The 17,311-nt window shown below is 47.5% G+C and overlaps 1 protein-coding gene across 4 annotated transcripts in view; it reads left to right on the top strand.

Moving 5' to 3' along the window:
* XRCC1 (DNA repair protein XRCC1) overlaps window positions 1–17,311 on the top strand; it is a 75,799-nt gene that overhangs the window by 12,205 nt on the left and 46,283 nt on the right. For all 4 annotated transcript variants that reach the window (XM_077626823.1, XM_077626821.1, XM_077626820.1 and 1 more), the window contains 2 exons: window positions 474–636; window positions 2,581–2,697. In XM_077626823.1, the coding sequence (XP_077482949.1) occupies window positions 474–636; window positions 2,581–2,697 (280 nt within the window). The remainder of the gene's footprint in view (window positions 1–473; window positions 637–2,580; window positions 2,698–17,311) is intronic.

Below are 17,311 nucleotides of genomic sequence, written 5' to 3'. Positions count from 1 at the left end.
TCACATTGCACGAATGAGTTTCTACATTTGGCTGCTGCCAAAATCCAGCCACAGTGGCACAGCGTTTGACTTGTGGACTTGTGTTTGGAAGCCAATTGTCATAGTCATGATACTGTAAAGACTGAGAAAGCTGTGATTTCATAAATTCTCATCATTTTCTTTCTTCTTGGGCAACTGTGAGCATTAAATACATGCTCTTGGCCCTCAAAACAAGCCAGAGCAAATTTATTATGTCAGAGAAGTATTGGTTACATACTGTGTACACAAAATTGACTTAGGAGGACGTCTAAATTGAGAATTGTGGAGGAGGGGCTTCCTGGACATACACGTGGTGAGAAAAAAATATGTTGGGTGAAGCTGTGAAGAATATAAGCAGCAACTAACATTTGCAGGTTGCAGTGAATAATATGTGTTTAAATTTAACATAATAATATGTCACAGTTACTATTGTGTCTCATTTGCTTCCTCTTCAGAGAAAAAGGAGAAGCCAGCAAAGAAGTTTGAAGAGCTCATGAAAGGCGTGGTGTTTGTACTCAGTGGCTTCCAAAACCCGCTTCGGTCCCAGATTCGAGACAAAGCCCTGGAGATGGGTGCCAGGTACAAGGCAGACTGGGACCGCTCTTGCACTCACCTGGTGTAAGTAACTGAGGAGACGCCACACAGTCGAGTCTAGTGATTAGTGTACTTCTTTAAAGCCTCTTAAAGAGGTACTGTTTTGGAGTTTACGAAAATACAGTCGGCTCTGATTTAAACTCGAAGAGGATAAAGAATTTGTTCACTTATATGGAATTTGAATTTAGGGCCGCCTTTTTAGTCCACATGATGTTGGCTGAACTAAAGCATCAGTTTGAATAAAACTATTCAAACTATTTGAATTAATGAGGTTCCAGTGTGATGACAATATTGCCACAAGTATACCAGAGCATGAAAGCTTATTTCAGGCACTTTGTATAAAAGTGATGTGATGATTGATGCTGTTATATTGTTTTAATGTTTCGGGAGAATATGGTACAGCAGCTTTGCTTCTGGCACTATATGGGCAACATAATTGAACTGCAAGGCCCATTTAAAACAGTTAAGAAGGCTGTGAGAATAATGGCACACACTAAAGGAAGTTGTGAAAAAGAATACAGGATGGCTGGGTAGCAACAATAAGAAATAGATGGCCAATTTGGTTTCTATTTCATGTATGATATGCCTTTATCTTTGGAATATAAAGGAGAAATGAATAGTGGCAAGGTTGCTTGACCCAGTTGTAGCAGATTTGATATGGGGTAATGTGTATGCTTGTTTTGAGAACTGATTTGTAAGTTGGTTGTCATACATGTCAGTACAGTTAATCTATTGCTGACACATTGACCTATTACTGTAACCTGCCAGTACATCCCTAGTGTGTCGCACAAATTCCAGTCCTGGCCGCCATGGTGGCTCAGTGGTTACGGCGCTCGGCTGCTGACCCGTAAGACGCGGGTTCGATCCTGGCCGTAGCGGTCGAATTTCGATGGAGGCGAAATTCTAGAGGCCCGTGTGCTGTGCGATGCCAGAACAAGTTAAAGAACACCACTTGGTCAAAATTTCCGGAGCCCTTCACTGCGGCGTCCCTCATAGCCTGAGTCGTTTTGGGACGTTAAGCCTCCATAAACTAAACTAAACTGTTTATAAGAGGGGTAAATAGTGCCACATGGCCAATTGGTTTGTGACATTCACTGCTGCTGCACCTCTTTCTTGTAGATAGTTTATTTGTTTACATATTCCTAGTAACATCTACGCATGCAGAATTTTATGCGTGTAGGGTGCACTAAATGTGCAGCAGGGCACACTAAAGAGATGCTTCACAGTACTTAGTGTTTCATTTCCTTATGGAGCGAAAAATGCACTTATATGCTTTGTCAATCTGTTCCTACTTTTGCTTTTCTTGCATGCTGTATTCTCTACAATATGCACTTCAACTCAGATTGTTGCATGAGACGACATTGTGGTGCTTAAATTGGAATTTTATAGGAGAAGCTAAGTTAGATTGAAGTTCACACCTGAATGATGTGAATTAGAGTTAACATGGATTCACGTAGGATAAAACATCTTGAGATTTCCATTACTGACAATTTGTATAGCGGAGCACAGCTTGTTATTTCTCTGTGTGAGCGGTCATTTTATTAGGCAAACGTGTGTGTCACCAGTGTAAAATGAAACACAAACAGGAAAACTGATACTCGAATACAAGAAAAAAAAAAAGTTAGCTGCTGGAGAAGAAATTAAAGTGGCGTTTATGAACACTTCCACGCAGTGGCGTTCATATCATCGAAGTGAAAATCAAGCACGCCAATGTTCATTCTGTTTTGGCAAAAATCTTCACAAGTTTTTCTGTTCGCGTTTCAGTTGTTATGTTTGCATTTTTTGTGATGCTGACAGTAATACTAAGAATTTCCCTAGTCCTGTAGACAGGTCCTATTTATGTCTCATGATTTCGGATAGGTATTTTTCTGCTACTTAGGCTTCCATTCTGATGTAGCAGGTTGCATGGTGCTGGAGAGAGTTTAGGAAAGTGGCACCATATATGTGCCTTGAATTGTTCTTTTCCAGGTGTGCCTTCCTGAACACCCCAAAGTATATCCAGGTGAAAGCAGCTGGTGGCAAGATTGTCAAGAAGGAATGGATTTTTGACAGCTACAAAGAGAGGCACCTCCTGCCATGGCTAAAGTAAGTTTTTTTTTGCTTCATAACCCATAAAATTTTATGCATGGTTAACTGAAGTGCATGAGTTTTCTTTTATGCCCTGTTTCATTCCTTGATGTTTGCATTTCAAGTACTATTTTCCTTCTCTTATACAATGGCTAAAATATTGATATCTAGTGGTGATGATGTGCAAACAGTAAAAGCATCAGATACTTGGAAAGAAAAACTGTCTGATAGGTGGAGATGTGACTGCAAAACAAGGCAAGAGGGAACATAATGGAACGGGAGCAACAAACATCAGCAGGTAAAAAAAAAACTACTAAATGAATTTCAAGTGTGTGGCAACAATTTAAAGTGAAAGTGTTAAGGCTTGCTCTGTGCAGAAAATCTGGCGTTGACTTCTTTGACTTTGTCGGCGTTGGTGTTGTGAGTGAAAAATCACCGGAGAAGCAACATACGTGGGCCACCTAGGTCACGTGACCTTGTGGCGTCATCCCAACCTACCCACGGGATTGCGAGCAAACTGATCACTGTGGTAGGTGGCAGTAAAATTAGTGATTGCTTGCAAGAGGTTGTTCGGGAAGAGCAGCCTGGGTCGCATAAGCCCAACCAGTGGGTTGCGTAAGCCCACCTGTCTCCTAATAACCCCTCAAATTAGTACTATATAATTCACCTGTCAATTGTGGCAACTTCATGGGCTTAGATTGTAGCAAAATGACAACTTCTTTCAAAATGGCCATTGGCACATCGCAGTATCCTGTCACCTCAACTGCTGGCTTTGCGTGCTTGCTACGCTTATTTTGTCCAATTTGTCATGAACATTATGAAACATATACTTATGAAAAAGTTGTCATAGTCGTGTTGTCGCTGTGTTTACTGCCTTGTGAATGCTGTGACGTGAACAAGAAATGCCTAGCGAGCACCAGCGTCGAGGCATTACATCAGCTGATCCCTCTGTACTCCGACGCCTCGGCAGCCAGTAACTATATGGCAGCCAACTTCATTTGTGCCATGCATATAAGAGGTGTCATGCAAATAACATGTGTGTGTTCTGTGTGCTGCGACATGGAAAAAATCCAGCGAGGGATGGAGTCATAGCTTGGCTGCCGATGGGGAGACCCCTGTTGTCATCAGCGTCCCCACATTGCCTCAGACGATGCTGCCGTGAAAGTGCGATCAGCATCCCAGGACTGGTGTGCATATGGCCGTATTTTATACTTGCAAAAAACTCTCAGCTGGTCAATGTCGACCCATTACCCCTTGAATGGGTGCAGAAATTCCCCAGATATGCACAATAAAAGCAAGGTTACGAGGAAAAAAGGTCTTTTTGTGTTCGTGTTTTAGCACTAACACCGCATATTTTCCTGATGAACTCAAACATTTTTGCCACAATGTGGTCAGAATCTTTCTCTTACCACAATAAGTAGGAAGGAAAAGGGATTTCTGCTGGCTGCCTGGAGAGAAAACAGCCGCTTGTGTGTCTTGGCCATTTTCTTTGTCATGGATGAAGAGAGCGCACCAAACATGCTCGGCAGCAGAGAGGCATTTTGATGTCACCGACAATGCGCATTCATTTGGATGTCAGAATGACGCATTGACACGGAAGCGTTACATGGCCTGAAAAATGTGGAGTATACTGGTCATTATATTTTCCAGCTAGCATTGTGACAGTGCATAAAAAAATCTTTTGTTTCAAAATAATGTGACGTTATTCACATGACTATGTGAATAAAATTCATAGACGAATTTTCATAGAGGAAGGTTTGTATAAGAATCACGTAAAAAAGTGAAAAAAATTCGTTGAGGAATTTTCGTAGAGAAAAGTTCAAGAGGAATTGCCTAAAAAAGCGAATAAAACATCTTATGAGTAGAAAAATGCGTATGTTCACTTTTCGTCAGGTGCTTATTTCTCAGCTTTTCCATGTAGAGTTTTTGCTGAGGAAAACTATTTTTGTATCTATTACAATCTACTTATACCGTATTTACTCGAATGTAACGCGAGTTTTTTTACCGAAAGAAAGGAAATGTCACCCCCCGCGTTACAATCGAATAGTAGGTTTAAAAACGCTGTGAAGAGCACCAAACAAACACTATTAAAATCATTTCATGTGTCAAACGTGTGCATTGATTGTACTGGTCATTCGAAATCACGCACTCCAACTCGCCGGTCAAGCAGTACGTGAACCACAGGTCACAACTACTAGGACAAAGTGGCAACCTAATCGCATACGCAAAAAAAAAAAAAAAACGACGCCAGTGAGAACAAGCCAACAAGAGTCGAAGTCAGCTAGAGTCACTGGCGCGATGAGAGGGTGCCACCTCTTGATGAATGCTCGCAACCTGTAGCGAGGTTGTGTGGTCTCCGTGACCGCAAAATGAAACAGCCATCTTGGAGGCACCGAGCGCTCGCAATCGCTGCCAAGACGCCAGCAAAGGAGCGAGCGATCCCACCGCCATCTGTCTGTTAATCCTTGCAACTGATGCAAAAACGTCGCCACGTGACTAACAGGCAGGAGGGCATGGAGCAGCGCGCTTTGTTCGCTCTTTCTCGTGTTTGGTGCCAGTGCGTGTAGTTGTGCGTTCCGTGCTTCGAGTCTTAGGCCTATCCCCATCAAATGGTCGAGTTGTCTTCAAGCGGAATGGCGTGCTCACGCGCTCAGTGTACAGCTGGCTTCAAGCGCAACTCAGTTCTGCTTGCTGAGAAAGTGGGAAATTCAGCGGCTGCAAGACGTCTCGTCAACGAATCGACGATCAGGGGATGGAGGAAACATCGCGAGGAATTGTTTATCTGCAACAGCCTGCGAAAAGGCTTTCGGGGGCCCAAGAAAGGCCGCTTCCCGGAGTTGGAGCGTCGCCTTGCAGAGTTCATTAGCGAGCAACGTTCTTGACTACTTGGAGTAAGCATTGAAATGCTTCAGTGCAAAGCAAAGGAGCTTGCGCGGGACACGGGTTTGACCCAAAACCAGTTTAAGACATCACGAGGCTGGGTGCAGAAGTTTATGCAAATGGCCGGGTTCTCCCTTCGACCCACGACTTCTATGTGCCAGAAGCTGCCCGGGGACTTCGAATCAAAACTTCGAGAGTTCCAGCGCTACGTCATCGATCTTTGTTGCTCTACCAACATGCCACTTGGACATATCGTCAGTGCCGACCAGACCCCCGTGTATCTGGACATGCCTATGTCCAGAACAGTGCACAAGTCTGGTGAGCATGAAGTTCGCCTTAGAAGCACAGGCAACGAAAAAAATCGTATTACCGTTATGCTGGCATGTTTGGCTGACGGCTGCAAGCTCCCTCCATTCATCATTTTTCGCCGGAAGACGATCCCGAAGGAAACTTTCCCGAAAGACGTTATCGTGCGCTGTCACGAAAAAGGTTGGATGGACTCGAATCTTGTCATAGATTGGATTCAAAGCGTGTGGGACCGAAGGCCGGGCGCATTGCTGCATCCGGAAGCAATATTGGTTCTGGTCTCTTTCCAAGGTCACCTGACACCCGGTGTCAGACAAAAGCTGCAGTGTGACTGAACGCATCTCGTTATACCGGGTGGCATGACCTCCATTCTTCAGCCTCTGGACGTTTGCATGAACAAGCCCTTCAAGGATCGCTTGCGGCAATTATACTAGGAGTGGATTGAAACCGGATCAACAACAACACCTGCAGGTAGGCTGAAATGCCCAAGAGCATCTACCGTTGCCCACTGGGTTTCAGCAGCCTGGTACTGGCTGCCTCATGATTTGGGCTTCTGCGCATTTAAGAAATGCTCAATTTCAAATGCTTCTGACGGAAGCGAGGACGACCTGCTGTGGGAGGCAGCTAGTGACAAAGAAGAGTCAAGCTGTGATGATGACAGTGACGGCGAGAACTGCCGTGAGGATGAGGGTGTATAGGAATGCCTGTTTGGCTTGTATTTCAATAAAGTTGTCTTTGACCCTCATAACTGTGCGATGTTGGTTCCTCGTGTCACATTCGGGTTCTTTCGGTTTTTCTGTCGCACGCCCAAAGTCTGCCCTCGCGTTACAATCGTTTTTCTTTTTCTCTTTTCACACTCAAAAAGTCGACCCTCGCGTTACAATCGTGGTCGCGTTACATTCGAGTAAATACGGTACTCACAAAAGCTGTTTCTAACTTCTTCAACTTCATATTTGTCATCATGAGCTTTCCTCGAATGAGGGATTTTGTCCAGCTAGCAATGGTTCTAGGAACTACCTTATATCTCAGAGCAAGGAGGGTAGCAAAAATTCTGTTTAGGCAGAGGCTTTGCTGCATTGTCAAGTTGTAACTGACTATAGACTATAAGAAATGGTCAGAGGCTAGTTAGGAGTAAAATCTTGATATTTTAGAATTGCATCATGGTATGATGGACGGTTGCATTTATGATGCATCTAGCGAAAACTGTGCAACGTTTTTTTACATATGTGCACTTATGTTATTCAGTGACTCTACCGCCAAGCAAAAAATCGGAGGAAAAATATAGAAGTACTTGATAATGTGCATCTGGCTGTATTTCTGTCACAATGGTGTGCACAAGATTTTGACGAATATGGAAAGCGGTTGTAAGATATATTGTTGCAAACAACCCACAATTTTCGTGGACTGCGGGATGGTTGACTGCAAGATACACTCGTCACGCATCAATATGCTTATTATAGTAAACGTCTTCAAACTTACGGTGCATTTCCATAAAGCAACCTTTTTTCACCAATGTCCTTACTTTCCAACGCCTAATAATAATAATAATTGGTTTTTGGGGACAGGAAATGGCGCAGTATCTGTCATGTATCTGTCTCATATATGGGCGGACACCTGAGCCGCCTGTAAGGGAAGGGATAAAGGAGTGAGTGAAAGAAGAAAGGAAGAAGAGGTGCCATAGTGGAGGGCTGCGGAATAATTTTGACCACCTGGGGATCTTTAACGTGCACTGACATCACACAGCACATGGGCGCCTTAGCATTTTTCCTCCATGAAAACGCAGCCGCCGCAGTCGGGTTCGAACCCGGTAAGTCCGGATCAGTAGTTGAGCGCCCTAACCACTGAGCCACCGCGGTGCCTAAAAAATGATTTTCATTGTTTTCTTTATGGTTGTGTTCAGCATAAAAAACACGTAGCAGGAGTAAGGAAAGCTCAGAGATGAATGCGGTACAAAATAGATGCAGTGTATATACAGAGGTCAGCGAGACGAACTTCGTCTGCTTCGGTGGAAGCTTCGCCTCAGCGTCGCCTATACAGCAACATCTGTACCATTGCCACCTGTTTGAATAGCATGATATCTGCAGCAAGCTCAATTATCCCTGATATTTCCCGGCGCCTACATCTGCTATCTTCACCTTTAGAGCTCTGCAATTTGAGTGTTCTTGCTCAAATAGGCGGAAGGTTAGGTAGAAGTATCGGAAACGCATGTGTGTCAAGCGTTTCTGATGTGTACATATAATTCTTCAAAATCAAAGTGCAGAAATGCACACAGCACTTCCGCAGCCTAGGACAAGTCGAATTTATGAAATGTTGTTTTCCGAACAAGCTATTGTTCTTCACATCTGGAACCTTAAAAAGAGATAATTTGCGCTCTTGGCCTGTTCTTGCATACCTACTTGTCCATCCTAATACATAACAATGGTATAAACGCTGCTTGGCAAACATCAGAAACAGAGACGCAGGAAAGACGCGAAAGAAGGTGCATTCCGCGCCGAGAAGCAGTAGGAAGAAGCGGAGGGGAGGCTGCCATGCTTCAAGTGTGGTCGACGACAAGGCCGCCGCTTCTCTCTACCCAAACAGGTACGCGCTGAACAATAGGAGCAGCCCCCGCTCGCGTCACTGTATCATACCTGTACTCTCGTCGTACGGCTTCGCGAGACTCCGGCGCCGACGCGCGCTTTGACCACCACTACCAAACGCTAAGTATGGACAGATTCCAAGGCAGTGATGGCTGAGCAGACCGAGAGAGAGAACATGAGGGAAAGGGTGGACACTTCCGATTTTATAGTTCTGGTAGCGCTGGAAAAAGTTCAGTGATAAGAGCGTTGTTTGTTGCTGCATTCAAGGCAAGAAAAAGATGAAGAACGACCCAATAGAGCGTGTAGCCCTTTAGTGCATGGCCGCCACTATCACCAGAAGTTTACTGAAGGTAAAATATGTAAGAGGAAATTAGTTAATTGGCGGAGAAGAATGAGAGAGTAAATCTGCATGGGAGAGAAGGAATCAAAATGGAAGCTGATGGACAATTACCTAGCGGTCGGTACCAACACCCGGCTTTCAAGGCTGCAGTGCTCGCTCCGTGATGTCACAAAGTGGGCTCGGGTGTGCGTCGCCGGCATTTAAAAACATGATTTTTTCTAAATGTGATCTTAAGATCGCCTTATGTCTCGAATGCGGATGAATCTGCGAGCACAGATTTTGCGGTAGCCTGTATTTTTTTATTTGACAAGTCTGACAGCCTCTCGCTGTCGAACCTGTCAAGCCCCTAATGTCTTTGAACAGCGCGAAAGGGCCACTGCGAGCAAGAACAGGCAAATGCAGCACTGCCTATCAATTCAAGTGTTATTGGAAAAAAATCTGCGCTTATAAAGCCTCGAAAGCTGTCTATGCTGCTGTCCACCCCTGCCTCCGCCTGCCACGGCCGCCTCCATATAGTAGATACTAAACACCTTTAACATACCGCGTACTGTGCCACCTTTAACGGTACCATAGTACCGGGAACCCGCGCGCTGCCAATGCGCATGCGGAAATCGTCTTGACGGCGCCAAGTACTCGGCAGCCGCGCGCGCGCCTGCAGCATCGGGACCAATCAGCGCGTGCTCACCGGCGGTGGGCGGGCTCCCGGTAATCAGGTAAATGTAAAGGTAGCACGGTACACAGTAGGCTTAATGTGTCTACATTTAGCATAGCGCGTACCGCAAGCCGCCACTGCGCATGCGCAGGTCGCCCTGAGGGCACCAGGTGGCGCCACGGTCCCGTCAACAGCGCGCTTGTCTGCCTCGCCGGGACCAATCAGCTCGTGCTCAGTCGCTGAGCATGGTACGCGGTAAGCAGTAGTGGTAGGGGTATGTGCTATGCTAAAGCAGTGGCTCATAGCTGACTGAAATTATCCAGAACATCATAACATCATAGGTTACGCCTTGCGCGTTTTCGAATCGAATATTATAATGACGCACATCACGTTACCAGCGGGAACGCTTCGGCGATCAATTTGAGTTGGTGTTGCGCGTATGTGCCTCCACCTCGTGACGTCTCGAAGGAAAGTCCAGTCGGTGTTGTCAACACGCCTGGGAATGAGTGCTAGTCACTGTATGGACTTGAACTGTGTTTCCTCGGTTCTGGGTGGCTACTGGTTGTCAGTTTCGTGTTACCTGTGTAGTGTGGCACTTCTCCACGTCAACACTAGCCTGGCAGATCGAGGCGCTATTGCAAAGAGCGCAGAATTCACGTTTCTCTGCGTTCTAACTCATGCAGGCCAGTGCAAACACGGCGCTCCGTTGTTGTCTCTGAGCATTTTCGGCGGCATTGAAGGCTCGTCACCGAGTGTGGGCGGTTTTTTCTCAGTACCAGTGACAGTTGCTTTCTAGAACAGGGCTGGTACGGGCTGTTTGGTACATGCTGACGAAAGGGATGTAACACCGCCAAGACGGGACGAAGGGTATGGAGAACGAGCACCCTTTCCGTCAACATGTACCAACGAGTCCGTATCAGCCGTTTTTAGAATTACTTTTACACCTGGCGCTATGCTTGCTTGCTTCTTGCCTGCGCTCCTGCGTTATTTATAATAAACTGCACAACTCCGACCAAAAATTTTAACTTTAACCCAACGTTTTGAAGCCGAGTCGGCTTCGAAACGTTGGGCTAAAGTTAAAATTTTTGGTTTGAGTTGTGCAGTTTATTATAAGTCTTCAAACCCAACCAGACAGGCAAATCTGTCAAAATGTTTAGTTTTCAACCTGCGTTATTTGTATCAACCTTTTGGTGAGCGCAAGTGTGTGTCTCGTTCCCCAAGCCCCGTCTAGCGCTGTTACATTCTTGCTACTTTTCCGCATTTTGCGAGCAAAAGGGTCTATGGGGGTTTAACGTCCCAAAGCGACTCAAGCTATGAAGGGTTCCGGGAATTTCCACAAAGTAGGGATCGATAACGCGCAGTGACATCGAACAGTACACGGACCTCTAAAATTTCGCCTCCATCGAAATTCGACCGCTGCGGCCGGGATCGAACCCGCGTCACAACTACTCAGCCACCGCGGCGGCCCTCGAGCAAAATGTCATTTATAAACGAAAACGAGAGTGCAGAGCTGAGCGAAGTATTATGAGTAAGCGATAGATGGCGCCACAGGTACCGTTGCGAGCAGCTTAGTCGTGAAGCTTCGGAGCATAGCCCTTTTCTATTTGGTTGTAAATTTTCACGTAATTTACGAGAATTAGGTAGTAAATTTTGTGTACGCTTGATTGTCCAGTGTGAGGCGGGAAGTGTTGCATCTGATGCCGGGCGTAGTTGACCAGAGGGAAAACTGAGTTTTGTTTACTGTCTTGAAGACGCAATGAAGAAAGGTGCACGTGGGTGATTGGGGAAGAGGGACGGTAGGGTCCGCGACACTCAAACCGCTCAGATGAATTTGACGCCACGCTCGGAAGGAAAAGGTGTTGCTGGCCGCGGCAATTGCTATCTAATACCTTAGGACCGGAGCAGCGGCCGGTGTAAATAAAATGGATAGGGAGAGGATGGCGAGATGAAGTAGAGAGGGGAGTGGTGGCGAGGAAAGACAGAGAAAAGCTCATCATCATCAGCCTGACTACACCCACTGCAGGGCATGGTCTCTTCCATATCTCTCAAATTAACCCTGTCCTTTGCCAGCTCCACCCACCGTATGCCCGCAAACTTCTTAATCCCATCCGCCCACCTAACTTTCAGCCGCCCTTTGCTATAATCGCTATTTACAAAAAATACAAAAAGTAAACATGTTTGTGTCGCCCGCCCGCGAATGTCCAGGCACAGTTTGAATTAGTACTGCGTGCGAGCGACGACTACAGATGTTTACAATACGTACAGTACTGTAAGTACAAACTCGTGCGCGCATAGTGTTAGGTCACTAATGAATCGCTCGCGTGGCACACTGCACAAGCAGCCGGGGTGGGGAACCCGGCCGGATATCGTCCAAGAGTAGCACACGCGGAGCGTCCTCGTCACGGCGCGCACTACCTGGCGAGGAGCAGGCGGGACGTCAAGCCCACCTGCTCGATGTCTGCATAGAGGCTCACCGTTGTTATTTCCGGGGCACGCACACTACCGTAAGCCACAGGAGCGTCGTGAGACTGTCCAGGATGATTCCCAGCGTGCTGTAGGCCTCGGGCATCTCGCGACGTATCTGGGCGAAATCGGCTCAGTATAGGAGCAGGTGCTCCAATGTCTCAGCTGCATCGCAATCAGCACACGCGGCGCTGATTGAAAATCCCCTGGCCACACGCAACCGACACCCGCATGTACCAGCATCGAGCTGTGCAGATGCACGTTGGTGAGCTCGCGCCGAAGACGCGCTATGCGTGTGTCCCGGGTAGGGTCCGGGTGTTGCTGACGGATATAGTCGTATACGACCGGCCGTATACGATGATCTATATATAGATCGCACGCACATCTTACAGAGCGAGTTGTACGTTGCGGGGAGATACGCCACACTTGGCTGTGCTGTTACTTTCTAGACTTTGTCTGCAGGGAGAGATAGAAAAGAAGTGACTTTGGTTTTGCGACTCTACACCGACGCCTGTGTTCCTTTGGACGCCTTTTTTGCGGGCGGAATCGAGATCACGATGGCAGAATGTGACGTCACCGATCTGTGACGTCACAGACTCGTGCAGTGGTCGATGTATATGACACCTCGGATAAGGACGAAGAATTCGTGCAAATGGGTCGCTGAGAGCGAGCTGAGCAAATATATAATAAGAAAGTAAGAAATGCTATAGCCTTACAGGTTGTTCCGAGGGTTTCCCAATGAGGCGGCCATATTCACTGTTTGTAGAGATAAATAAATAAATAATTGGTTTTTGGTGGAATGGAAATGGCGCAGTATCTGTCTCATATATCGGCGGACACCTGAACCGCGCCGTAAGGGAAGGGATAAAGGAGGGAGTGAAAGAAGATAGGAACGAATAGATCCGTAGTGGAGGGCTCCGGAATAATTTCGACCACCTGGGGATCTGTAACGTGCACTGACATCGCACAGCACACGGGCGCCTTAGCGTTTTTCCTCTATAAAAACGCAGCCGCCGCGGTCGGGTTCGAACCCGGGAACTCCGGATCAGTAGTCGAGCGCCCTAACCACTGAGCCACCGCGGCGGGGCTGTTTGTAGAGATAAAATGGAATAAAGTGGCCGTTGTGTGTATGACAGACAACATCCTCTGTAGAACTCTTAACTTTTCCACATTCTTTTGAGCTCCCTTCATTTCTGACAGATATCTATAGATAACATGAAAAACGATTGATATGTGGTTGAGATATTGTTTTGAGTGTGGCACCGCGTCGGCGAACTCAACGCGTCCTATGTTAGTGGCCCAGGCTATAATCGGATACAACTCAAGAACAGAGCGGCAACTGCCCCCTGAAACGAGTCCTCCAGCCAATGACGTAGACCGATTGTCTTGACGATTTGGTTACGCCTCTTGCACCTGCTAGCCTGACATCGCACGGCGTTGGCGGGTGCAAGGAGATTAACCACCGATTAACCTAATTAACCACGGCGACATTTTCAACTTCGTTCTTGAGTTTCATCCGACTACAGGGGCTCCATGAAGTCCGCATGAGATCGTCGCACGTTTTCTCTTCAAAGACGTCGTTATCCCGCGTCACTCTCCAGACCAGGCGTTGTTGCACCTGGCTTCTTAAGCATCGCCGCTACCATACACCGTGCCTCAGAGGCGCAACAGGAAAACGACAAGAGGAGGGCGACCGTGAAGCAACGCTAATAACTATGCCGCGCTTGTAACTACGTCTTGCTCTCCTAGGCGTCTTAGTTAGTCCGCCATAACTTCCGGCACTCTGTCCGCCTGAATCCGGTCGTACGTCGTGACAAGTGTTACTTATGGCGTCAAGAAGCGTTAAGAGGCGAATGGCCACTGCTGGTTGCGTTCGAGCATGGTGGCCGTCAGCTCAAGCTGTCTCCAGCGACTGTGTCTGGGAACGCTTGTAGTTGCATCTGCGTGTAGCGCGCCTTTCTTAAGTCTCGCGGGTGTCGTTCTACGAGATGGCGGGAGATTGTTTTTTTTTTTTTCGGCGTGCTGTTTAGCTTCTTCGAGCAACACTCGCTGCACCAGCGATATATCTGCTCGTCCACGTGTTTAGCTTGTTACTGGGCTCGGAGTTTGTGCGTACGTGGTCTGGTGCTTTTTTTTTCTTGTACTTTGCGTGTCTCGGTCTGAGCGCTCCATGGAACGTCCATGCCGCGGACCAGCCGCTTGTTCTACTCTCCTGAAACGCAGTGCAGATAGAGAGACCAGTGTGGGTCGTTTCGCGCTCAGTGGCAGACTGCCAGAGCTCCCTTCATTTTTTGTGCTTCTCCAACGGCGACGAAAGGCAATGCATTCTAGTGACAAGAGTTTCGTAACCAAGGAGAAATGTAAGAAGAGAGGGCACGACGGGGCGATTGCTGCATTCTTCGGTACACGGGCACGAGATTACACGTTACGATTAACTCTTACGCTACCCTGACGACACCCTGCTAACGACCGTATACTGCCTTGACGTAAACTGTTCGCGCGCCTTGTTTGTCGCATTTGAGCGAGGGAAAAAAGACGCAAAGTTAGAAATACGAAAAAAAAAAACACGCTGCATGAGAAGAGGCAGCAGTGCTCGGCTTTGCTTGCGAAGCTGGCTGCCTCCTAGCTTTGCACTCACTGTGGGATGTTTAGTTTTTTTTTTTTGATGTGCGAACTTCATAGCGGGTCTGGGGCGCGAGCCTTGATGTGGAATGCCAAGATTGCGGATCATGGCTGTTGTCCAGGGCTGCTGTCGCTTGGGCCGGCTAAGCTTTGCTTGCAGCCTACTGCGCCGCGCAAGGCTGTTTCGGTTCTTTGTTCTGTTTACGTGGTTTGCGGGGCTGGGAGGAAAGGGGGGGGGGGGGGTGATGAAAGAAAGAGTGGAAAATTTCGTGTTGGCGCAGTTCTTGGAGCATACCGGTTAGCTGCACTCCCCTTGGGCTCCGCGTATTGAAACTCGGCACTTTTATTGGTCCACCCGCCGCGGTGGCTCAGTGGTTATAGCGCTCGGCTACTGATCCGGAGTTCCCGGGTTCGAACCCGACCGCGGTGGCTGCGTTTTTATGGAGGAAAAACGCTAAGGCGCCCGTGTGCTGTGCGATGTCAGTGCACGTTAAAGATCCCCAGGTGGTCGAAATTATCCCGCAGCCCTCCACTACGGCACCTCCTCCTTCCTTTCTTCTCTCACTCCCTCCCTTATCCCTTCCCTAACGGCGCGGTTCAGGTGTCCAACGATATATGAGACAGATACTGCGCCATTTCCTTTCCCCAAAAAACCCAATTATTATTATTATTATTATTTTATTGGTCCAAATTTCGCAAGTCACCTGACGGTCACGCCATTTGCGGCATTCAGGTGAACTGCTCAGTGATGCTGATAAATATATGGTTATGGTGGAGTAAAATTCAGGGTGTCCTCACTAGTTGACTGCCTAGACGTCCCGTCTACTAACTTTGAGAAACGGGCCAGCCGTGCCAGGATTTTGATTGCTAGCTTCGTGACTGGTAGGGTTTGAGAAATCTGGCTTGGTGCGGACGAGCATAACAGAGAGATTTAGCCAAGCCGAGGCGTGTCAGCGGAGACGTATACCGGATTGCTGGACACCTCCTGCGCGCGCGCAGCAGCGCGGTCAGCAGAGGTCATTGCGCGTGCGCAGCCGGCGTCCGAGTCTCTGGTGCATGTCTCTGCTAGCACGTCTCCGATATGCTAAGTCTCTCTAATAAAGAGCGTTAGTCTAGCGGAAACGTGCCACAGTAGACGTATACAGGATTAAGGTATGACTGCTGCGCACGCTCAGTGTCAGGTGCGAGCGCCACCTTGCTCCGCACTGCGCAGCTGCCCTTGCGCAACAGTCAAACATTATTAATCCTGCATAAGTGCACGCTAGCGCACCTCTCTCGTGCTAAAACTCTCCAACATTTTGGTTTGCGATGACGAACCGGTGACTCATTGTCAGAGTCACAAGAAACATGCTCGTCCTTGAGAGGGTTTGTTGTCGCGTTCTCCTCTGCGGGTTCTTGCCTGTGTAGTCGCCTTCGTGAGGTCCGCCGATACGATCACGCGCGGCTCATGTTCGGTCGGCCGTATGCGGCAGTATATACTTCCTGCGAGTGCAAAAATATTTTACGCGAGAAACTGTTTCACGCGTGGACGGCTCGCGGTTTCGCGTTCTGCACATGCCGGCGTCTGGCCTTCCCGTAGGACCGGAACTTTCGTGCGAGTTGAACTGCTGCCAGCTGCAGTTCTTTCTTTCTTTCTTTCTTTGTTTCCTTCTTTCTTTCTTTCTTTCTTTCTTTCTTTCTTTCTTTCTTTCTTTCTTTCTTTCTTTCTTTCTTTCTTTCTTTCTTTCTTTCTTTCTTTCTTTGTTTCCTTCTTTCTTTGTTCCCTTTCTTTCTTTCTTCCTTTCTTTCTTTCTTTCTTTCTTTCTTTCTTTCTTTCTTTCTTTCTTTCTTTCTTTCTTTCTTTCTTTCTTTCTTTCTTTCTTTCTTTCTTTCTTTCTTTCTTTCTTTCTTAACGTTTGCGAGCAGCTTTGCGCCACCGTCTCCCGGAGATACTCCGTGCATCAAAAGCGAGGGAAATGCTGCTTCTGTGCGTTTTTCTTCCGTGTTGACGCTCTTTCAACACGGGCGCCTAGCTGATGCTGTCTTCGAGACAAATGTATGGCCGCTGTTGGCACGCGCAACGTTGCTGGTCTTGTTTGCGTTTGCGAACGAATGAAGACAAAACGAGCACAGGAAAAGAAGGAAGTGATGGCGCGTTTGGTTTGGATTGCTACTCGGGGCACTTGTTGCATCTGTTTTTGCGTGTTTTTTTTACCTCACGGTACTGGGAGCGATGTAATACAGCAGCAAGTCCAGCACAACAGATGTTGAAAGCAGTTCTTGCCCAACCGCAACTGGACCCTTGGCCGCAAGATCAGCGTTGTTACACAGTGTCATAGTGCACCTGGGAGTTCTTCACCTGCCGCTATTGGTTATTGCGTTTGGGTACCGGCAAAGCGGGCAGGCTTTGCGTTGCCTTGCTGCTGTCAAAGTACTAACACGTGTCGGTTGCATGGTCGGGGATTTGCTCCATATGCGATGCTCCGGTGACACCGGAGACTAATGGCTTGACGCTGCGTTCTTAGGGGAAGCATCGGCATTTTTTTTTTAGCCTTCCAGTGTATAAATTTGTGTTGTGTAGTTTGAGTTTCTGTTTGCCTTCTCACAGCTCTTTGCTCGTTAACACGATTGCGCGCCTTATTTTTTTTGTGGCTCTGGGTTCTCTCTAATGCTCTCTAAGAGCGAGCGGAATTCGCTTCCGCGGCAGATATTCCGCCGAAATACCCAGCGGAAAGGCCGATCGGTCCAGGACCGAATCCTGCCGCCGGAAAAAAAAATCCGCCGAATCTCGTCAGCCAATAGGAAGGCGAG

Source organism: Amblyomma americanum, chromosome 6 (assembly GCF_052857255.1).
Source record: "Amblyomma americanum isolate KBUSLIRL-KWMA chromosome 6, ASM5285725v1, whole genome shotgun sequence".
Lineage (NCBI taxonomy): Eukaryota > Metazoa > Arthropoda > Arachnida > Ixodida > Ixodidae > Amblyomma > Amblyomma americanum.
The sequence above is the reverse complement of the archived record's forward strand: the minus strand, read 5'-3'. Positions and strand labels throughout refer to the sequence as shown.